The sequence below is a fragment of the Chelonus insularis genome, unplaced genomic scaffold (assembly GCF_013357705.1).
Source record: "Chelonus insularis isolate UGA/USDA-ARS -01 unplaced genomic scaffold, ASM1335770v1 contig_91_pilon, whole genome shotgun sequence".
NCBI lineage: Eukaryota > Metazoa > Arthropoda > Insecta > Hymenoptera > Braconidae > Chelonus > Chelonus insularis.
In genome coordinates, this window is record NW_023276780.1 from 40,365 (window position 1) to 64,071 (window position 23,707).

The 23,707-nt window shown below is 31.5% G+C and overlaps 5 protein-coding genes across 9 annotated transcripts; 3 read left to right on the forward strand and 2 right to left on the reverse strand.

The window, feature by feature from the left end:
* Nucleotides 1-763: 763 nt before the first annotated feature.
* Nucleotides 764-2,154, reverse strand: IFT43 (intraflagellar transport 43). Of its 2 annotated transcripts, none has more exons than XM_035092033.1 (5): nucleotides 1,773-2,154; nucleotides 1,429-1,613; nucleotides 1,272-1,339; nucleotides 1,113-1,185; nucleotides 764-1,047 (listed from the first exon to the last, which is right to left on the reverse strand). In XM_035092033.1, the coding sequence occupies exons 1-5, from the start codon at nucleotides 1,809-1,811 to the stop codon at nucleotides 819-821; spliced, it is 594 nt and encodes a 197-aa protein (XP_034947924.1). In that variant the 5' UTR covers nucleotides 1,812-2,154; the 3' UTR covers nucleotides 764-818. The 2 variants fall into 2 exon arrangements, with proteins under 2 accessions (XP_034947924.1, XP_034947922.1); XM_035092031.1 differs by having other exon boundaries at nucleotides 1,429-1,625; nucleotides 1,773-2,149.
* LOC118072299 (mediator of RNA polymerase II transcription subunit 30-like) lies at nucleotides 2,050-3,675 on the forward strand. The gene is made up of 5 exons (XM_035092029.1): nucleotides 2,050-2,271; nucleotides 2,351-2,528; nucleotides 2,600-3,043; nucleotides 3,118-3,374; nucleotides 3,493-3,675. Exons 2-5 carry the CDS (start codon nucleotides 2,411-2,413, stop codon nucleotides 3,589-3,591), a joined length of 918 nt encoding a protein of 305 aa, XP_034947920.1. The 5' UTR covers nucleotides 2,050-2,271; nucleotides 2,351-2,410; the 3' UTR covers nucleotides 3,592-3,675.
* Nucleotides 3,642-4,225, reverse strand: LOC118072302 (gem-associated protein 7-like). The gene is made up of 2 exons (XM_035092034.1): nucleotides 4,048-4,225; nucleotides 3,642-3,860 (listed from the first exon to the last, which is right to left on the reverse strand). The coding sequence occupies exons 1-2, from the start codon at nucleotides 4,187-4,189 to the stop codon at nucleotides 3,673-3,675; spliced, it is 330 nt and encodes a 109-aa protein (XP_034947925.1). The 5' UTR covers nucleotides 4,190-4,225; the 3' UTR covers nucleotides 3,642-3,672.
* Nucleotides 4,226-4,237: 12 nt separating this feature from the next.
* On the forward strand, nucleotides 4,238-6,416 carry LOC118072298 (uncharacterized). 2 transcript variants are annotated; one of them, XM_035092028.1, is made up of 4 exons: nucleotides 4,238-4,690; nucleotides 4,920-5,620; nucleotides 5,716-6,037; nucleotides 6,158-6,416. In XM_035092028.1, exons 1-4 carry the CDS (start codon nucleotides 4,636-4,638, stop codon nucleotides 6,268-6,270), a joined length of 1,191 nt encoding a protein of 396 aa, XP_034947919.1. In that variant the 5' UTR covers nucleotides 4,238-4,635; the 3' UTR covers nucleotides 6,271-6,416. The 2 variants fall into 2 exon arrangements, with proteins under 2 accessions (XP_034947919.1, XP_034947918.1); XM_035092027.1 differs by having other exon boundaries at nucleotides 5,716-6,416.
* Nucleotides 6,417-11,056: 4,640 nt separating this feature from the next.
* LOC118072281 (RNA-binding protein 24-B-like) lies at nucleotides 11,057-23,306 on the forward strand. Of its 3 annotated transcripts, none has more exons than XM_035091999.1 (6): nucleotides 11,057-11,445; nucleotides 13,461-13,893; nucleotides 14,472-14,598; nucleotides 15,898-15,958; nucleotides 21,285-21,466; nucleotides 22,206-23,306. In XM_035091999.1, the coding sequence occupies exons 2-6, from the start codon at nucleotides 13,633-13,635 to the stop codon at nucleotides 22,349-22,351; spliced, it is 777 nt and encodes a 258-aa protein (XP_034947890.1). In that variant the 5' UTR covers nucleotides 11,057-11,445; nucleotides 13,461-13,632; the 3' UTR covers nucleotides 22,352-23,306. The 3 variants fall into 3 exon arrangements, with proteins under 3 accessions (XP_034947890.1, XP_034947888.1, XP_034947889.1); XM_035091997.1 differs by having other exon boundaries at nucleotides 11,058-11,445; nucleotides 21,285-21,529; XM_035091998.1 differs by lacking the exon at nucleotides 11,057-11,445 and adding an exon at nucleotides 13,231-13,345 and having other exon boundaries at nucleotides 21,285-21,529.
* The last annotated feature ends 401 nt before the right edge of the window (nucleotides 23,307-23,707 follow it).

The following is a 23,707-nucleotide window of genomic DNA, read 5'->3' on the forward strand; positions in this document are numbered from 1 at the left end:
TGCATTAGGTTTGTTAGAAAACTGTTGTAACATTTTGATAAACAGTTGATTAAATTGGAACAGATGGCTATTTGTTTGATTAAAAGAAAGTTTCTCGCATGTGATTGTGGTTAAGTTAGTTTCAATAAATACTCAGATTTAAAAGGAGGGCTATTGGAAGTGTGTGCTAGTGATGGCACAGCTGAACATTGATCGCTAAGGTATAGATATATGGCAGATCTGCTCAGTGGGTGTTGTCACGTGGTCGCTTCAAGTAGCTTGTGTTCGGCTCCCGATTGCGCGTGTATCAACTGCGTGATGCTCCGGCATCACGGATTTGCACGCCTGCACGGTTGAGTCTTCACGTCGCTCCTCGAACTACCGCGATTTCCAAAATTGGGGGGCAATCGAATAGGTCAGACGAGGTAATTTGTCACTTCCATATACAGGCACTGCAGTTCAGCAGTATGCCATGTTTTTTGTTCCATTTTCATGACATTTTTTTTTATTTATTAAGGTAGATACATCAACAAACAGACAATTAAGCCTAAAATATAGAAAAAAAGAAAAAATTATTGCTGATGGGAAACAAATTGTTAGTCAAAGGATTTAATATTCTTTTTTTCAATAAATTATAGACCTTTTTTTAGCGAATAAGAAATATTTCCAGTAGTGCCCATTTACTTATTTAATTATTCTAGATTTTAAAACTTCTTTTTAAACTGTTAGGTAAATATTTATTTACAAATATATTTACATAATAAATTCTCTGTTCTATCAATCCTTATAATCATAATATATTTAATTATAAAAATAATATTTTTACGAGAAAACAAAAATTAACGAGTTTCTTTCATTGTTTTTTGAGATTCACTGTTTAATTCTGATGATACTTGAGTGAATAAGGAATCCCATGTCCAGACTTCGTCAGGTTCATCAAGTAGTTTTTCTGGATATAACTTTTCAGTGAGCAAAGAGAGGTTTACTCCATCTAGGAATGCGAATGATGCATTTTTTATTAAATCGGTATCTAAATCTTTGAAAGCCGTCACTCGATTTATGCCAGCACTAAAATATTATTTATTAATCATAATATATTTCAGATATTAATTATCATCATGAATCATACTTACGAAATAGCAGTTTCTATTGGAGAGAATCCACTTTCCTCTTGGATTTCTTCAATATCAGGAATTATGGGGATATCTACAAAAATATCAAACATTTATTTTATTGTAATCAATTGAGTATCAGAAAAGCATTTCTTCCTTTTATATTTTATCAAATCTTACCATCTTCAATGTCATTTCTATTTGATTTACGATTTTTTTCATGCTCTATCAGATTGGCAGATTTAGTTCTGGAATAAAAAGTAAATTGAAAACTCAGTTAATAAATTATTTTAATTGAATCTAAACAATTAGTTGAAGGATAATAAATAATACTGACTTATTTATTTTATGTTCATCACTCCAACCTGCTTTTCTCGTTCTAGGAGGTGCAACTGGTGCTGCAGAAGACGGTATTGAACCACTGGACGGAAAAGAAACGGGACTCTCTGGTTCATCTTCAAATTTTTGGTCTTCTTGGATATTACTTTGTGTTGCACGTCTACCCAGTCTTGGTATTAATTGCTGTAAATAATTCTTGTCACCGAAAATTGATTGTTATGTTAGATCAAACTCACACAAAGGTCTATATCAATAAAAAAAATATAAAAATTCAAGAAATAATTGAAAAAACAACCAACAATCACAAGCAAAGTAAAAAGAAGACAAACCAAAAAAAAATACCTTCTTAGATGAAATTTCTAGGTCACTGACCCAATCCATTGTAAAAAAATTGAATGTGAATTTGAACTCACTAAAAATTTGCAGAAGTTTAATCTGATTGTGTTTAATACGTTTCTATGGTAACTCAATCACTGGTGAACAGAAATCATAATTGACATGCGCATAGGTGACAGTTGTAGCATCATATTCCCCAAATAACAATAAACAGGTAACTCTCGATACATTGAATATCGATGTATCGAAATAGATGCAACATACTTGCACAGTGCTGCCCCCATGATTTTGAAAAGTTTCAGTGTTCAGTGGCATCACAATGTCAACACTTTATTATTATTTACATTTTGGAATAAATGTGTAAATATAAGAAATTAATTGTTATTTAATCAATATTATCGTTCAAATGAGAGGTACAAGACTTAAAACCTTTTATACCAGTTCATAACAACTTCATCAAGCGTGGTGAAATTTAACCTGTGAGCAGTGAGGTTATAATTTCAAAGTATTATATTACTATTTTTAATAAAAATGACCGTAATATAAATAACTTTCATAAATAAAAAATGATTTAATTTTTATAGAGATCTGACAAATATTTTGAATTCATATTAAAAGATAATAAAATAGAATAAGATTTAAAAATGGCCGGACAACAACATCCCTTTCCACCAGGCTTTCCTACTGCTCAACAACAAGCGATGAGAACACAATTTGGAGGAGGTCAAATGGTTTCTGGATTAATGAATCCACAACAAACAGGTCTATATTTAGAGTTCCAATAACAAGCGATTTCAAAGTTGTTTATTTATAATATACTATATTATTTGCAGGCATGGTAAATCCTCAACAGTTTGGCGTTGGAGTTGGTGGCGTCGGTACAAATCCTATTGGCATGTCAAGTGCTCAACAAGTGATGGCTCAACAACAATTAGCACAGCAGACTGTGATGCAACAACAAATCCAGCAAATGCAACAGCAACAACAACAGCAGCAACAAATGCAGTTGCAACAGCAGCAACAGGCCACGCAATTAGCTCAAAGTTCTCAGAGTACTAATCAAGTTCAAACACCGCAAACTCCAGTACCTCCAACTCAACCATCAACACAACAACAGCAGCAACAACAGCAACCGCAGCAACCTCAGCAACAACAGCAACAAAATAAAGAAGTTAATACTGTTAGTTTATGTAAATTTGGACAAGAAACAGTTCAGGAAATTGTCAATAGAACTATAGAATTATTCCAAACGTTAAAAGTTCTTCAGCCGCCGAATGGTATAATTATTTAACATAACAAAAAAGTGTTTGAAAAACAGAAAGTATGTAACTATTAATTGAATTATTTTCAGGTACTACACAAGGTGCTAATGTAGCTAACGAAAAGAAAACAAAGGTTCAGGATCAATTACGAATGGTGAAAATATTATTTAGACGTCTAAGATTAATTTATGAAAAATGTAACGAAAATTGCCAACTTCAAGGTATGGAATATACACATATAGAAAGTTTGATACCGTTGAAAGAAGAGTGGGATATGAAATCTGATGAAAAGAAAACATCAGAAGCTTACCGACTGGCTTGTGAAGAAAGTAAAGAGATAATTGAGGTGAGTAAAATAATGAGAGATTATTAATTAGTATATTCAATTTGTATTGAATCAAGTAATTCTTTGCTTCATCATTTATAAAGTTATCAAAAACTATTTTGTATATTGTATATTTCAGCAAGTAATCTCGAAAAATCGTCATTTAAAAGAAATTATAGACCATCTGAGAAGGATAATTTCTGAAATCAATACGATGTTACATATGCGAAGGTCTTAGAGATAAATTAAATTTGTAAATAAATTTAATTAAATTATTGATATAAGCCATTTAAAGGAGTAAAATATAATGATATTTCAATTATTCAAGTGGCTTCACATTATTTACATCAAAACTTATTACATCTGTAGCTCTAAGTATCGCTTTTGGAACAATGCCTAAAGGTGTACCTAAGTTGTTTACAAATAATTCTAAACATTCTACGTCGCAACCTCTAAATTCGCCTGATACATTAGTATCTTCATACATGTGAAAGTCGGCTTTTTTTCCTAAAACAAATCAACCAAAAATTCTTATCATTTATTTATTAATAATTTTTTTAATTTCAATCGTTTTAAAAAATACTTTTATGTTGAAGTTTACGAAAATGCTTTTAACATATTAGAAATATTTGTTAAAAAGTTAACTAATGATAAATATTTTATTAATTATAAAATCATTTTTGTTTCATCTTACCAACAATTGACATCATAAATTGTATAAATCTTTCTCTCAAAAAAGCTCGAGCTTCCTGTTTCTCAGATTTCGCAAATTCTGGCACCTCAGACTGTTCATTAATATCTGTTACTTCCTTCGTAGAAACTTCTTCATCTAACATTTTGGCAAGTTTTATTGTTTACGTTTACGTATTTAGATAAACTCACACGTGAATTCATTAGATACTGCGCTGTACTATCACATTTTTTGCAGTTGTGCGCATGTGACGCACGTTTGGTGGTAGAGCGGGACACTTTCTTACTTTCAAACTTGTCAAATGAAGCTATAAAAATTGTTAAGTGATAAGAACGGAAAAATTTCCTGCTTATTTTATGATGTCATGTCGTTTCTAATTTTTTTTAGTGCTACTAATGAAACCTACATTTTACTGATACTACCAAAATATTTTGACCTATTCATTAAGTCATTTAACTAGACATATCAATAGAGAACGCACTTTCATCTGCCAAATATGAGGGTAAAGAGTACCCGCATCTGGAATAGATTTTTCTTTACATGTTCTCTTAAAAAATTCTTCAGTTCACTATTGACATCAGCAACGCAAAAATGACTCGCGTAAAAATGTTACTTTGTATTCTTATTTGTGCTAACTTTTTAACAGGTAAGTGTAATAAGTATAGAGTGTTATTTATTAAAAGAAATATATCTTATTATTGATAAATATTAATAATTACTTTAATAAATCAATTATTCATTTAACGAGTAATAAATTAATATCAACTAAATTGAACTATCATCTCATTATATCTACTGCTCAATTGATATTCACCTGATACATACCATACTGGATAATAATTGTTCTATTTCAATTCCTATAATTTTTCTTACAGAAACTTGGTCTATACCCGTCAATAGTTCATTAAATATTAACAATAAAAAACTTTCTACCAACAATGGAGTCAATTTGTCGAAACCACGTTCATCATTTCTTCCAAATCTCAACAGAAATGATCAATTATCTTATTTAGAAGCCAGAAGTTCAAAGCGTTCTGGGAAATTTTTCACCAGTTTACCATTTCTAACTGGTTTAGGTGTTGGAACTTTGGCTACCTCATCAGCAATAGCATCTAGTGGTATTCTTCAATCGCCAAATTCAATAGTTACAACAAGACTTCCTAGACCAATTCCTGCTAGTTTGATAGATTCTCATACAGGCTTACATTCAGCTTCAATTCCTCAAAGAGGAGTTTTACCTATTTCCTCTAATTATTTAAATATCTATGATTCTCATTATCCTTATGTTACATTTTCTACAACTCTTCTGGACCAATCCCTACGTTCAATATATCATGCTTTAGAGAACTTGCGATCACAATTGGCTCGAAATGATACCTTGAATTACGTGACTACAACAACAGAACAATTAATACTTCCAACAACTCAGGATAATGTGAGTACTGAAAGCATTGAAGAGGTCACTGAAGGGGAAGAAACAGCAAATATTGAGATAATTAATGCTAGGGATACCCGAGAGGTTTTTAATTGCTCTATTCTAAAGGATGTAATTAGAGAATCGATTAAGCAAGTAAATGTAACTATTGTCTTTTATTTCTATTTTTATAGTAAAAAAAAGACATTTAATGATTTTATGTTAAATTAATTTGAACTTGTGAACTGAATTTTTAGCAAGATCTGGAGCAAAGACAAGCTGAACAGATGGAACAAACAACTTCGCCACCAGTTATTGAAACGACGACCGAACCAGTTAGTCCTCCAACTACCCAACAAATTTTAACTGAAGCTCCTACATTACCTCCAACTACCACTACTACTACTACTACAACAATTGCAACTACTACACTAATACCAACGCCACAAATAAATACAACTGGAAGCTATACTGGTTACTATGGAGGAAGTCCTCAAAATATCAATGGAATAGATCTTTCATATCCTGTCAATCCGGCAATACCTGCTTCTTTGTACGGACAACCTAATGAAATTTATGGTCCGCCTGTTTATGAACATGAAGATTTTCATAATTCTAAATATTATCCATATTCTAATGATCCACATTTTGAATATGTAACTGATCATTCATTTGGAAATTCTTTTCCTGATTTTCCAGAACCCTGGCCGGTTTATCCATCGTACGCACGAGCAAGAAAATTTTCTAAAGAAATAAAGACTTTAAACAAAAAACATGATTTTATACCATCTAATGTGTTGAAAGTAGGGTAACGTGTTCTACATTTTATACAGATATCGCATGAAATGTATTTTTAACAAGAAGTATTCATATTTGAAGGGCTTAAAAAGGTACATTTACATAAACTTTTCTATCAATAAACGTCACGTGGAAAAATTATTGTGATCTATATTATTAATTTTACATCAAACATAACTTTTTTTTTATATGATGAAATGTATCATTATTAAGCTTCTTTCAAATAAAAATATTTTTTTTCATGTGTATTAATAATTATTATATATTCATTAGCGCGCTGTATTGTATTTTTAATTATAGTTTCATGCATGCACATTATAAATAAAACAGTATTTTTTTATTGATAACAACAACAAGCATCTATATGTGCAATTTAATTAATATTATTCGTTCTTGTCTGTTTATCATTGCGATACTAACAGGAAATTTTAATTGAATAAAATAAAATGTAACGTTTTTGAGTAACTAATTTTTTACAGGCTTAATTAATCGAAAATTTTATTAGAGAGAATAATAAATTCAATATTTTCACATTCCTGGAATAATTGAAAGGTTGAAGTTGATAAGAAAAAGAAAAAACATTTGTTATAACATTGTATTGATACAGTTGTATAGAAGATTGCACAGATGTTTATATTGAAAAAAAAAAGAAATATTTAAAAAGTTGATAATCATAAGCTTAAAATTAATGATGAACTTGATCGTATAAGAGTAAAATTTGAAGAAGGTAATAATAATCACAGACATTATAGAAGTGTAGAGTCATGAAATTTATTGTAGTGTAATGAATAAGTCAATAATTTATTATAGTGTTGAATGGATTCTGAGATAGATGAGTTCACTTCTCATTGCGACACTGTACTTCAAGTTGAGTGTGAAAAATAAATCAAAGTCATTTTTGTCATTCATCTATGAGTGATTTCATCTGTCAACGATAGCCAATGAACGAGTTGTGATTCCATGGAAAAGTCCACTTTATTTTCGGACCAGATTGGGGGAAGCTGGGCTCATCTATTTACAGATCTACTGTCTCTAACACTACATGACTGACGTACAGTCGCGACAAGACACCAAATGTCTGTCTTTTAAAGTTTTAAATATCATTTAAATCACCATCTGAATTCATCTACACTATTTTTAAAAAAGAAATTGTACGCACCCAGAGAACATTACTACTAATTCAAAAAAAAAATCTCCTAAAATTTATATTCTTTTCCTTTACTAAACATCGAAGATTAAGTGTCCATATTTTTGTTATATCTAAAAATACGTTACAAACAAAAAAATAATATTTATTATTATTTTTTTTCTACAAATTAAAAATATAAAATGCCTTTTTACTTCAAAAATAAAGTCAATTTACATCAGAGATATTTTTAATTTCCATTTTATTACTTCATAAAGATGTAAAATATCTTTACAGTTTTTTTACAAAAAATTACTGCTATAAAAAATTTTTTTTGTTTAAATGTAACGATTTGTTTGGTCAATTTGATGCATAAAAAGTACCGAATCTTGTTAGTTCAGTTTTGAAATCTTTGCTGAATGAATTAAAATGCGTTGCGGCAGGCCTTTTACCATTTAAATTTAAATACACACAATATAGAAAAAAAAAAATATGGAGTGGGGTTGACGCCCTCGGATTTCCGGCCCTTACGGTATGCTCGTCGTTTACACTTTTTCTCTTCCCTCTTTTACTTGCCACCTTATGTATCCTTTTTAGTTGTACATTTTTCCCCTTTTTTATACCATTCTTTGTCTCTTTTTTTGTCACTACCGAAACCCAATAGCCTTAACGAACAACTTCTAGGACTCTTCGGAACAGCAATATTTCCTGTGAGTTCCGAATACGCACGAGCCGGATGAGAAACCACAAATTCAAAGCCATATTCACCAAAGTATCGCTGTATTCTTCATTGTTCTCATTTTTACAAACTTTCGATCGGATAATAGATACATAAATTCACATGAGAAAATTTTCATGTCATCAGTAAACTCTGTAAGATCTCTTGATGATGTCACAATCAATTTTACCATCAACAATTGGACTGTTAAAAAAATAATAAATAAGGAAATATGGATGACATAACATTCAAACTCTCTTGATAATATAAATATAATTGACAATTTAAAGCTATCATTTTTTACAAACAATTATTTCTCATGGGATCATGAACGAATAAAAAAAAATTGAAGTAAAATGTGACTGTTTATTTTATGTGACACTATAATTCTTACCTTGTTTGAGTTTTACTATACGCAATGAAAATAATTGAAAATTTTTATTGAAAATGAACCATAGTTGAATTTCTATAGGTACACAATGGGCCTGGTGCTCGGAAAACTGCTGTTATAAACGAGGAAATTGTCTCTATTGGCCCAATGGATTGAGGATCATTTATTTATTCAATGCCTTTCATTGACACAATAGACGTCTGCTAATTTATAAAAGCTGGGGTGGAAAGTTTTTAATTTCCCAGCTTCGTCATGTACATGAGATTTTCAGGACCCATAAAAGCGTTGTGTAGAGAATAAATCTAGCTATAGACAGTGTGTGGAGGGATGTAAGAAAGAGGAGGCAGCCAAGTGGCGAGGAGAGAGGTGCCATATCGAGGGAACGAAAAGAGAGAAAATGTTGCTTGGTTGAAAAGACAGCTGTGGGGCAGCTGGCAGCGCGTGCCACAAACCTATGGGGTCTTCTTCCAGCCGACACCAACCCAGGAGCACTCTAAACTCAGCGAACGTAATTTAAAACGTAACTTTTTGGGACTATCTTTGAGTTATTTGATGCAACAGAATTATCAAGCTGAAAATCAAACATATTTAGGTCTAACAAACACCATAAATTCACCAAGCTGCCAGTAAATCTATTATTTTACAACCATACTGCATATTTTTTACTTTTCTTCCAATTTTATCAGCTTTTTTACTCATTTCCGGTTGTTTTTGATCGATAATAATTTGTTTGGGAATAAATTGTCATTAATTCGGAATTTATGGGAAATAAATGAAAATGATAGGGAGAGGTCAAAATAAAAATAATTTCTCACATTGTTTTCCCATTAATGACAACATACCAACTACTCAAAATGGTATTGAAAAAAGATAAAAAAAATATATTTTAATTGGATTTTAAATTAGAGTTGTAAATGATCTTTAAATAATATTCAAAATAAAAAGAAAAAGTTGCATTGGATGTAGATAATAATTTGTTCATATGTAAATTATTGAAATGCATGTATTGAGAGAAAGATGTTTAATTCAATTGAAGCTTTATTTTTTTGTTGTTGTTGTTTTTTTTATTTCAGATGTATGTCAATCGATAAAAATGTTTTGGACAAGAATTTTAATTAATTTGAAGTAAATAGAAGAGGATGAATAGTATTAAAAGGAAAAAGGTGAATTAAATGCATTGAAAGCGACGACGAGGTATGGTCGACTCTCTCCAAAGAACAGCTGCCATCGACTCCAACGATAATTCCAACAGCTGATGTTCCGGCTAGGCGTATCGGGCGCATTGCATTGAGACGACCACCTCGATCTTTTTCAAGAGAAAACTATATTCTCCAAGCATACAATGTAGCCTAAGTAGAAATGTAACTAACGAAATAGATAAAATAGATAAAATGAATGTAGAGAAAAAGGACGCTAATGTTAATGTAGGCATTGATAATTAAATTATGAAGAGATTCGTAAAGATGACATCTGAAGTGGACTTTTGATATGAAGAGTTGGGCATAAAGAAACGGCAACGTATGTTTAGTGTGCAAACGACAGAGTATAAGTTTGACAAGAATAGCAACGGAAACCAGAGCCGCTCGACGGCGGAGTAGTTTATAGATTGGGTGCGTCGCGACGCGAGGTAAAACGTGATACAGACGTGCACATAAATCAGCACAAATCTAAAACCGAGAAAGGAACTTATTCAGAAAATAATAAGTGAAAGGTTTAATTTATTCCAACAGCTTAAAAGCACACTCTATAAAATCTGTACCATAATCCATAATCTAACTATCTAACGAGTTACATGAAGAACCAAAATAACTGAACGGTTTCTGATGATATGAATTATTTTCAAGAAAACTTTGTACAGTACGGCATATGAAACAAGATTTAATTGTGGGGACAGAAATTAATATAATTCCTTTAAAAGGAATGATGATCAATTCTTGAAATTATTATTGATTAGGATTGATTTTTCTACTTTTATCTTTTTCGAAACTGATAATTGTTGTTGTTAAAATGTTTTTCCCATGAATTAACAGAATTGTTTTTCCAAATATTAATTTTTCTATCTACACAATACAACTGTTATTTATTTATCTTTAATTATAATCTTATTGATATTTATTTTTTGACTTGCAATTCATTCAAAAAAAAATTCTAAATTAATTATAACTCAGAGTCCTACATAAAGTATTTTTTTAAAAGAAAAGTTAACAATAATATTTAATTACTACATTGAAATTTTATTATTTCTTATTCGAAATAACATCAAATGTTTTTAATTCTATCTTGTACACTTGTATGACAAAAAGTCTTCTGTCTTGGATTTTTTTTGTTGATAAGAGAACGCCTTGGTTGTATGTTACGAAGCCTATACACACGTGTATAAAGCAAACAGAGTTCATACAATAACGAAAAGAAGAACGTAGCTTGGACAAAGTTCTGGCAGACTGCGTTTGAAAGGAAGAGAGAGGAAAGAAGAGAAAATATTGCGAGAGAAAGAGAAGAGGTAATGAGGCAAAAAGAGGGGCAGAGGAGACGCGATTGCTGGCCAATAGACATGAGCGCCCCAGGAGGCTTTGACGAACCAGCATTCGTGGCGCAGCTGCCCCAAGTCTAGATCGGCATTCGCACGTGGATCTCTGTTCATAACGGGTGTGCGCGCGCGCGCCCTTCAAAAACCGCGTGTTATTATATACAAATTAAATATTTTATTGTAATATTTATTAATTAATTTATTTATTCTAAAGTGTATCCAACTAAATATTTATTTATTGTGAAAATTACGAAGAGATTTCGTAAGAAGCTTGTGAGTTTTATTCTGAGTAAACGTTGGTGTAATATCCCAAGCTGCTGCTAATTTTATTCCTCTGTGCACTCGGATTATTGTTCTGTTGAACGTCTCTGGTGTAAAATAGGATCTTTCTAACGAAATTTCGGCCCTAAGTATTAGACAAATTTAGGTAAGTGTTCCTTTTATCACTTCTTTTTAACGGACATGCCAATAGATTTTTTTACAAAAATTTGATGTTGATATTTACTGTTCTTTCTGCGTCATCATATATGTATTGCGACGTCCCAAAAACAACGGATCGATACAAAGGAAATTTTTTTCTGAAATCTTTTATCCATTCTCTTATAATGTTTCATTTTTATTTTATCAAATGTGTTCATTCGTCAATCAAATTATATTGTTTGAAAACTTTCTTAAAAAATTCTAAATTTCTTTAAAAGCCTATTGTAACATGGATTTCTATAACGTTTTCTATCTATACTTATCGACAAATTACACGCTCTATAAACTATTTACTTATTCAGATATTCATTTATGCAGTCTTAGACATGTTAAAGGGCTATAATTTTTCAAAGATTCTATCAATTTTATTATCAATAAAATAACAAAATTTATTTATTATGTCATCATCAGATTGTTAGATATTTATTTCTTTACATTTGTTCGGTGTAAAAATACTTTATTATGTCAACTGTATGCATTTGATTGAAACATTAATTTACATAAGCAAGAGCAGCTTTAATAATGATAAAAAAGTTTCCATGCCAAAAGCTTTGTTGTAAAATGTTGTTTGAGTCGAAATTTTCGTTATTTCAGCAAGAAAATTACAACATTTAGCGATGAACTACATCATGGCTCGTTTATGTAGGCACGTGTTTGCCATGTATATTAATAAACCACGTCTAAAGCAGTAGTGTACGATTCTTTGTGCGATTTTGAAAAATAAACAATATTTAGTTAAACTTTCGATAACGACCAAAGTTAACAGTTGAAGTTGGAATATAATATGTCATGTTTTCGATTAAAAGAAGGTAAGGATAGGTCGAGGACAATGTAGGTCTAAGTTTTGGCGCAGAATTAATATTATAGAATCTATAGATACGTACGAAAGAACCTGGTTTAGAGATTAGAGCCTTGAGGGAAAGGAGGAGAGAAGAATAAAGTACGTCTAAATTTCCATCAGCAAGCGATTCGGTTGGTAGGTTTAGTCGAGAACGGATAGTTATTTGGCTCTCCCTAGGTTCTCTAGCATTGAGGGAGACCTCAGAGGGTCCCTCCCCCCTTGCTCTTTATCCCTTGATCGTTTGGTAAAGCGCATACTATGTATGGTATAGCACGAGCCCCCGTGTGCCATACCTGTGCGCCACCACGACGATGGGCTACACGCTGCTTCGTGTATACAATGATCGTCATAATAATAATGTTGTCGTATGGCGGCACCGGTTCGTCCAACGCCAGCTGCCTGTTGTTGTCCGCTACTGCTTCGGGGATTGAGAAAGAGCGAGCACCCCTCGCCAAGGACATTAGCCTGGCAATGCATCCTATCCTAAGCTGTTGAAAAGTACACTAAATAAAACTTCACGTATCATGCTATTTGTCATAGTGATTCATTTATTTTCATTCTGAAAACAAAACTTTTTTTATGCTAAAAGAGAATTTTGTTTTCAACATTCAGTTGGAGATGATTACAGTAATTATGAGTTATTTTTTGTCGGTTTGTTTTGTACTGTGGGATGTTAAAGAAGATAGTTTATGGGAAGGAGATTGATATTATCTAAAATAAGTGGAAATAGAGAATGATAAAGTTTTGCTAAAGCAATTTATATACCGGCAAGTTAGCTCATAGATTATCAAAGGATTTCCTACAAAGATAGACAACCGGTCTTAGCAGGTCCTGATTGAGCGGGAAAAATTGTTGATACACACCTGGTCTTTCTTCCCATCGTCAACCGTAAACTTATTTGCATTTGCACAGGATCTTCTGTAGAATAGCAACCCTACTTCTTTTTTCTTTCTTTACTTGTAAATTTACAAAAAAAAAAAACATGACACCAAATAGAGAGCAAACGGTTGTGATTAATGTTCATAATAAAAACAAGAAAGAATGATTACTCTAAATAATTCTTAATAACTAATAGTACTATTGTGAAATAAATATATTAACTTTTGTATTTTTGTTTCTAGGAAGTTCGTGCTCAGATGACGGCTGTGATACTTTGAGCTCAAATAGTTGATTAGTTTTACTCTTGTTTTGAAGGAGAAAACGCGGACCTGAAAGAGTTAAAGAAGTCTCGAGAAGTGGTTGAAGAATTTTCAGAGTTATAAAATTAGGAAAAGTACAGTGTTTGCTGCAAAAATGTTGATGCCAGGTGCCACAGGATTGAGTGCTGTTGGTGCAGCACCAGCAGGGCCGGATGAGCTAGTGTCTAGTCTGGGTGCTCTAGCAGGCGTTACACCACAACAGAAAGATACCACCTGGACAAAACTTTTCGTTGGTGGATTACCATACCATACAACAGACAAGAGTTTAAGGGAGCATTTCAACGTTTATGGTGACATTGAGGAGGCTGTTGTCATCACAGACAGACAAACCGGCAAAAGTAGGGGATATGGATTCGTAAGTGTGCAGTGGTTTATTTTTCTGCTAGATACTCATGCTAGTATTCTTATTCACAACCTTTACTTCACTCTTCTATTAATACCATATCACTGCACAGTTTTTGACTTTCCCTATAGCAAAAGTTCCCGTTGGAAATTAAGTATGCTAAGTGAAATGTATTCATTATTTCATTGCTATGTTTTTCATGTACAATAATTAACTATTTTCTATGATTTTATTCAACTGTGAATTTGGTGTTATCCTTTTGCTATTACCTTAGTAGAGTAAGAGCTTTCAATATTGTTGCTATTTTCAATTCATTTTTTTATTTTAGAAAGCTATTAATACAATGTTTAAATGATTTTTTAAATAATCATAAATGATTTTACCGTTATTTAATGTTGATAATAAATTTTATATCCATTTTAATGCTAATTATTTCTAAAACTGATGTAAATAGATCAGTTCTCAAGCGATTTAGTTGCTATTCAAAGAAAAATAAAGAGTTATTAGTATGTTTTGGTAGTTATTTCTGTACAATAAGGTAAAATATCGGGTTAACATGTTAATTAACAATAATTCGATGGTTGATGTAGGTAATTATGGGCGACAGACCGGCAGCTGAAAGAGCATGCAAGGATCCAAATCCCATAATAGATGGTCGGAAAGCAAACGTCAATCTAGCAATCTTGGGTGCTAAACCTCGTGGTAATATTCAAGCAAGTAAGTTTCTTTTTCTTTATTATTATTTCTTCCGTATTCATGATTATTTTTTTTAACACCATTTTTATTTCTCACAATTAAAAATACTACTTGACAAATTTGTTTTAAACCTTCTTTGTCTTTGAAAAATGCAATAATCACGTATGAGATTAGCTCAGTTTTTTTATCGCTCTTTACAACCTGGTAAGAATTATCAGTAGATAATTCGACATTGTAATTAGGACATAGAAAACAATACAAGTCAAGTTGCTAAGTGGAAACTATCTGACTCGTTTTCGTAGTTGTCTTAAATCGTAACACACTTGTGCTAGACTGAACGAAAGAATTGATTTTTCTGGTTAATGAATTTTTGATGATCCAAAGTCAGGAAGGAAATCTTTTTTTACTTAAGCCAAAAAACATAGTGTAAATTTGGAATCGGTTTCGCTCCACTGACAATCTTTTCAAGACATCTGTCCACGGAAATTTGAAAGCTATTTCTTAAATAATTATCCGTCATTTGCGTCATTGAAAATCAGCCAAGAAAACAAGTTTTATCTAGTTCATTTAGCCATCAACACTTGGTAAAACTTGAACTAGTTCTCACTTCTCACCGTTTTAAAATTGATAGACTCAAGATTCTCATTATGTTCATGAAAATATGTCTAAATCTAATTTGTTGATTTAGGAGTATTTAAAACAAGTTTATTGGCAGAACAACAATTGTAAACAGTGGAACGCAAAAAAAACTAGAATGAATGATACGAAGAATTCAAACGTACTGTCCCGTGAGTCATTCGGCTGATTCGTGCATTCTCAAGTTTAAATTGTGGATACATGCCAAAATTATTTTGTATCGCTGCATACCCTTTCAAGTCAAAAATAATTAAACTAATTTGGTTTTTTATTGTTCGATTAGAACATTTATATATTTAAATAAAAGAATACAGTTTTAGAATTTTACCTACTGATAATTAAAAACTTTTACTTTGCATAAATATTTAATAAATACTTATCTATGATTTATCATTGAACATGAAATATTTGATAAATAATTCCAATTGAAATTCAATTATTCATGACAGAGTATTTTTCTATTATTATTTTATCCTCTGGTTGACAATACGCGTAAGCTCGTATATACAAATAAATGTTTAAAAAAATATAAATTTATTATTTAAATCTAGAGAATCAATATTATTATCATTGAGAAATATCAGGAATAACACAGACATTTATTTTCTGCGTGATTTTTTTCTATCGTTTGATTTAGTATGCTCTTAATGATGATTATCTTTACATTTGTAATTTATTTTTTAGCGTTTCCTTTTGCTGCTGGAATTAGAGCTGGATATCCTGCGGTGTTACCAGGCCAGTATGGGTAAGTTGTTTTTCATCAACTCCAGCCACTAAACTTTTTGATAAACCACATCTAGAAAATCATGAATATCATCAAGATCAAAAAATACGAAAACTATCATCAATCTTTCGGTTATTTGCATTTTGGATATTTGAAAATTTTGAACATCTCCAATAAATCAGAGATTTCATAATTAAAAGGTTCAATTTGAAGGGGTAAAAAAAAGATAAAGCTGAAAAATTTTAAAATGGGACAGATCGTTGGTTTTGTATAGTTTTTGTTACGGTTTTGTTCTGTTTCTGTTTAAAGCAAAAATGTGCAATGACATTTCAGCATCTCAATGAGGGTGCAAGAAAACACTGCGAGGAGTGAAAGGGAAAGGGGTTGAAGGAAGGAGATTGAGAAGAATAGCGACATTCTCGCGCAATTGATAGTGAGAAAAAAGAGCGAGGTCGAAAAATCATGTGTCGATGGGGAAAGAGGGAGGGAGAGCGAGAAAGAGAGACAGTAATCATGAGTACATATATTATCTTGAATATTTAATAATACACGTATTTTTACGAGGATGATAAAATTTTGTTGGGGTGTGGTTTTTATTTAATTCTCTCTTCTTTTTTAATGACGTGAAATATTTAATTGGTTGCAATTGAGTTGAGAGATTTGAATTGAAATTTGTTTGTTTACCGATTGTTACTATCTTGTAATTTTTGTTGTTTACTTTTTATCTTTACTATTTACCCACTGATTTTTTTGTAATCAACGTTGGAGTAGTTAATTATTATTAATTTTATTAATTATTGACATGACAATAATTATTAGCATTAATATTTACTAAAAACTTTCAAATTTCTTTTTAATCAAAAAAATTATACAAATATATAAAAATGATATCAATCGAAAAAGAAAAATTAATTGATAAAATATTGGAAATATTCATGTTTAATGTCTTCTTGGATTATTTTTCTGTACTCACGACGACGGCGACGACGTAGACTTGCACAACTTATGAGCTTTTATCACGTTGGTGGCATCAATTTATGCAAACACCATCACGCGTTGTGTTTTACAGAAACTTAGTAATATCTTTCATCCCATTTTTTTCTCTCACGGCCAATGTCATTTTATATTCTAATAATAATTTAGAACAAATTTCAGTTTTTTTTTTTTATTTAACAAAATACAAATCATCTTATCTGATTTAATTGGTAAACTTTTTTTTGATGATTTTAACCGACAAAAAATGGGAAAAAATGATTTAAACTATGCTCAAGCTAACAACAATTAAAGGATTATGTTTCATATAAAAAAATATAATTAACTTTTGCGTGTGTGGAGAAAGCTTACACTACACTTGATGTCGCTATTGGTGTGATTGTTGTTGTTTACTGTTGTTGTTTTTGGTTTTCCTCACTTTGTTTCCGTAATCATTCATAATTATATCATATTATAATTATTACTCTTAGTTTTATTTTTATTTTTGTGGGTGTTGTACGTGAATTTAATTTAACCAACGTATCGCGGCGCCTCGGAAATCAATTGAAAAAAAGAATTTTAAAAAATTTATAAATTTGAAAAAAAAAAATCAACAACAAGAGGATTGAGGAGACTAAGTGGCTCTAGTAGCATAAGAATCTCCCAAATTTTCTATTCTCCATAAATAGTTGTTAGATTTGTTTGTTGGCTCCCGCAAAGCTTCTGAAAAATGTGTTGACCTCCTATAGTGTCCTTTGAATAGAATCATTAAACAAACCCTGACGCGTTCAGTCAACTGACCGTATTATCGATCCAATAATCATCATCTTTATTATGTAATTTATTTTATAACTTACACGTTTTCCAATGGGAAGAGTCCGCGTGTTCTAAACAATTTAATTTTACGTCAATTGTCACTCGTAATTGTCTACAAATGGAAAAGTGAAAAATAAACCAGAAAAAAAGTATTTTCCCTGTATTCCCTTGACACCATGTTAGTAACAATCAAATTATTTTTAATGATTTTATGCTGGATAATTTGATAGAGCATTTTTTTTATCGTTGATCTAAAACATTATACTTTCATTGAAAAATGTAATTTAAAAGGAAAATAATTGTAATTGATTACGAAATAGAATCTTTACTGAGTAGGTGGCTATTTTATAAAGTTATTTTTTCATCAATAATATTACTGATTATTAGCATAACTACAATCATTATGATTCTGAATTTTTTTTCCTTAAAAATAAAATCATTAAATTAGTAGTAATTAAATACTTTTAGTAATAATCATGATAGACTGAAATTTTTCTCAGAATCATGAATATTTCATTAAAAAGTGAAATAATTTTTCATTGGCTATCAAAGTAACTCGTACATGAAATTCAATACTAAACAGCTCTTTCAACTTTATCCCATTATTTTTTTTCAAAGTGTCGCAAGTCACAGATAACGACTCGTGCAGCATCAGCCATGTTGGTAGTTGGCACGGGTCCAGTCTTTATTTAGATCCACCTGTCCAACGATGTCGGAGGTTGACGTGAGAGCTACAGCATCGAAGATTTGCCGCCCACATATGTGACGTTATATTTTCTTTTTGCTCCATCCACTGAAGATTTAGTTTTCTGTCTTCTCATGCTTCTTACACGTTATTGTCGTTTAGTGAAAGAATTGCGCTATTTCCATTACACACTCCACCTGTCTGCTTTATCTCACATGTCTTGTTTTCTCTTGTAAAGCAATAACAATTCGTCATGACTTTACATTACCTAAAAATACATTTATCCAGGTCGAAAACAATTACACATAGTTCTTGTAACTGAATTACATAGCTATTAATGTTTAATTGAAGTTTATTTATACTTTCAAATTAATAGACGGTGTAAAACGGTCTAAATAAATATAAATGACAAATAATAATAAAATTTTAGTTAACATGTACCACGCCCAAGCAACTTGGTATTGGCCAAGTCTGGTGAGCAATGATTGGTAGATCATCCCATTGGATTATCCATTTGGCGCCGGCGCGAACACAACTGACATCCGCAACCACTTCTATATCGTTTCAAACCCCTTTGTACATTCTCTCTATTACTTATCTAATCACACTGGGGCATTGAGTTTAATAGCAATTTACATAATAGTCATTACAATCCACAGTGAAAACATTCCAAGTGATTAAACGTTTGTTCATCAATTATCAACTCCCCAAGAGATATTGTTTAGACGTTATTTTTTGCTATTTATCCAGAAGGGTAGATTAAGTTCTGTCTCACATGATAGATTAATAAAAAGTCTTGTGGTCCATTATAAACATTGTCATTATATGTCCATTACTATTTATTTTATATGAAGGCTTCGAGGCAAAGGGGTTGGAAGCGTCAGAGAAAGATCGCAATCGTACGGGCCACTTTGCATCGGAAATTGAGGGTACTTTACTTGCTTCCGTCACGGAAGTTTGCGAGCCCTCAAATGCTTTGTGACCGCACTATAAAGTGATTCCAAGATTGGGTATTCACGCACGCAGTTTATCGAACTTTTACAACGACTTTATCTTCCTTGCTTGTCTTGATGGTACTGGAGACGTTAAGTAGCTCTCTTGACAATTAAACTTCAGCAACAGGTCTCCCGCATATTTTATTGAATAGATTGGAATTATGTTTTGTATTTGTTAGCATACTTTTTAATTTAAACCATTCATTTCTTTTAATTGAGATTGAATGAGTAGTTGGCCAGGAAATGATATTTAAAAGTACTCTACCTGTGTTTGGACTTATTTGACAAACAAGTTTTTTTTTTAATGGTGAATATGATTATTGTTTCACTGCTATTATTTTGATCTATTTAAATAAAAGAATAATTAACTTTGGAGAGTCAACAAATTTATAAATAATTTATGAACTGTTATTTTTGGAACAAGATTGATACATTCTATTCAATTGGGGTAAACTGACTAGCATTAAAAATTAAAACTGAATAATAAACTAGAGAAGTTTTTGAACTAATCAAGATCAGCTTGTTCTTTTTTTATTAGTAACTTTAAAAAATATGTATACAGTAGAGAAGTTCAGAATTTATTTGAGATAAATTTAGAAATAAAATTCAGATTAAACCAGCTGAAATTTCAACAAAATATCCCACAATTGATAAAAATGGAAAAAAGAGGTCTATTTGTAGAAGAAAGAACTTATATTAGAGGAGTCAGGCAGCGGGGAATCCTCTGTCCGAATGACTAGACACGCGAGTGTCTCCATACATAATGCACAGTGACCGCACTGGAGATACCACCGATAGATAATTTCTATGGAAAATATGCCACGAAAGGGTTAGAGAAAAAATGAAGTTAGACTATATCGAACGTCATTCAGAAATAGTTAGTATTGATTTTTTAACTACCTTTTTACAATTTATCAAATTTAAATGGATTCTAATAATCAAGATATTATCTAATATTAAAAATATTTTAAATCAACATGAAATCTGTGTAACCTTATGACGCTGGTTCCAGCAGGCATTTTAATGGTATGATAGTATATAAAAGTTTGATGATTCAAGCCTTAAAAAGTGAACTTATGGATACACATGTATTGTTGACCATCCTCATAAGTGTAGAGTCCTGTGGATGTGTGTACTTAGACATTTAGAGTAAGCAGGTTGCAGGCTTCTATGAAGCGAGTCCGAGGCCACAGGACTACGGAAATATTGATTAGTTTAGCAGACTGGACACTAAGCATTATCGATCGTATAAAAAGTTCAGGGCTGTCCAGGATGTTGGAATTGTCCATTCGATTTTTTTTACCTTTTTGTTATCGCTTTTTTTTTTCTTTGCCCGAAATAGGTAATTTGATTCTTCTCTAAATCAAGTCTAACTACTGAATGTTTTAACATCAAAAATTTTCCATTTCAGTGGGGAATAAGTAATATTTACCGTCATAGTCACGTATTTGTACAACTTAATTACTTTTCTATAATCAATTTTTCAGCAGGATTAATCATTAGAGTTCTCTAGCATATTAATTAACTACAGCTGTCTTGAGTCCCTCAGTCCTTCACCATTCATATATTAAATATTTTATTACTTTTTTATGTTACGTTCATAAATAAATTAAAAAAAAAACAATAAAAATTGAATTTTCTCTTGTCTATATCTTGGTAATTTTATGTCAAGGTTTAGAACAAAAAACACTATATCGCTTCACCCCTCCGACTCCCGACCTCGGCGCCTTTTTTGTCGCATTAGAAAATATTAATGAGTTTATTGAATTAATGAGTTAATGGATTAGTAGTATAGGGCATAGAGATTTATTTAACAAACATTTTCAAAAAATCCGTTCGAAATAATAATCGAAACTAATGATGTTTAAAAATTTTTCAGAGTTCCACCGGGCTATATGTACCAATCTCCATACCTAACTGCTGCAGCACCTGGAGGCCTTGTGCAACTACCAGCAACACAGTTGAGCCATGCAGCAGCTGTTGCCGCGGCATCACAATTCTACGAGTACCAGAACGCTGCGGCGGCTGCAGCCGCGGCCGCTGCGGCCGCCACGTATCCCGGTACGTCATCCTACAACTTTGCTGAAGCAGCCGCCTATCCATACACCAGTGCTGCCGCGGCCGGTACGTCTATAACAAAGCGCAAATAGGAATTATCGCGATTTCTAGGTCACGAAAAAATCGTCTGAATTTTGCGCATTGACTAGGAAAGACCCGATTAAGAATCACTTTTCAATTTATTTTTAATTCTCTTTTTTATCGACTTTAGTCGATCATTATGTTGAGAATTTACTAGAGTTCAATTGAATTTCTTCTCCCATTGTATCATAATTTTTCAATCGGTAGAAAAAACAATTGTTATTCCTATTAAGCATTGCGTTATAAATACAATTAATCGACGATTGAAAATTGATATATCGGCTAGTAAAAATTATTCGACTTGGTTAACTCGGTTTCAAGTGTCAATCATGGTGAAAGAGTTGATAAAGAACGTTCCTATTAAATTCTTGTAAGGAATTAAAAATCATGGTATTAATCGGATTTTTTGACCACTTAAAATTCACTAGTTATCAGAAAAAATGTTAGCTATGAAAAGTAAATGTTAATATAGTTGAACATTGACATAGATACCACATTGCTACTGCAACGAACGCATTTAATCATTGACTTCTATATCAGAATAATTGAAAATTAAGATGCTAATCTCTTTACTCTAAATAATCTTGAAATAGTTCTTATTCAAGTACATTTCTTTTGATATGAGAATTTATGGACTAAAAAAAATTTTTTTTCATTACAGCTAATGCCGCTGCAGCAAGTTACGTAGGACCCTACACATATGCCACATTGCCAGGTGCGGCAGCATTACAAGGAGCAACTACGACGGGTGCAGCGTTCCCGGGATTGCCCTACCAAACGACACCTCAAGAAGCAAGACTTCAATAAGCCCTGCAAAAGTCTAACTCCTAACTTAGTGACGAAATGAACGTCTGCTAATCTATTATTAGAGCGAGCAAGATAAAAGTGAGACAGAAAGAATAAAAGAGAGCAAAAAAAAAAAAAAAAAAACGTAAAAAAGAATGAGAGAAAGAAGACAAGAGTTAAAAAAGTAAAAAAGAAGTTGGTTTCAACTATTCTCTCCCCTGCTGACTTATTTCAATGTCAGGAAACCTCGCAAGTTTTTTCCTCATCGTTGAAGTTATCGCACTTTTTCACACATCTTATAAACCTCTATCTTCCTTAATCTTCCCTTAGGAGCCAAATGTGTAAGGAATATGAAAAAAGTAGGAAAAGTAAAGAAAGAAAATGGAAATGGGAGAAGAAAAATGGCTCGCCTCGATAAAAGTCAGCCAATCGCCTCCAAAGAGTGTTATACTTTTAGCGTTATAACTATTTATGTCGAGAATACTTTAGAGTACAGTATCTTAAGGTGCGTGCGCCTGGGATCTCGAAATACTCAAGAGGCTCGAGATCAATCAGCTAATAAATAATAATGTAATATAATAATTAGATAAATGAGTTATTATAATGAATAATTAATTTAAAAAATACTTAATAACAAATGAGAAACAATCAATGACTAATAATAAAATTAAAATAAAACTAGAAAAAATTTCTAGGAGGTAGTCGATCTAGATGTAGATAGTTTAAACGTTGTATTTAATTATCTTCGATAATCGAAGACTATTATTAATTAATGACGGTTGAAATACCAACAAGAGACAGTCGAATTTATATTATTTCCACTTGACAATCACTATAAAACTCATCGAGAGTTTATTGATCCTTTTATCGATTCTTAATGAAACAGGTGGCCTTATTGAATCTATTAAAGTGTCTTTGAATAGAGGCCTTGTTGTTTAAAATGATATTACAGTAAATAAATATTACCACGCTCAAATGATAATTATTGTTTTATTAAATATAATGCAGTTAGAAAAATTAAAAACAAGTTCGGAAGCTAGTCAATTGAACGAAAGTTGTGAAAAGATAATACTGGTCTTAGGACCTTTATACAACGAACTTGAAGAATTTTTAAATTAAATTATACAAATAGTTAAGAAAAGAATAGACAAAATTTCAGATAACAAATTACCAGAATTTTTAGATTCAAATTTTAACCAAAACCGTCAATACATATTTAACTCTTACTCTTATGACGATGTTAATTATTAAAACAGACATATTGTAAAAAGTCTTATACGTAGAGACTTTTATGTATAAAAGAAATCGTAATTTTCAATTACAAATAGAAATCTATAATATAAGTTCACAATAATCGTACATAGAATTATAAATTAA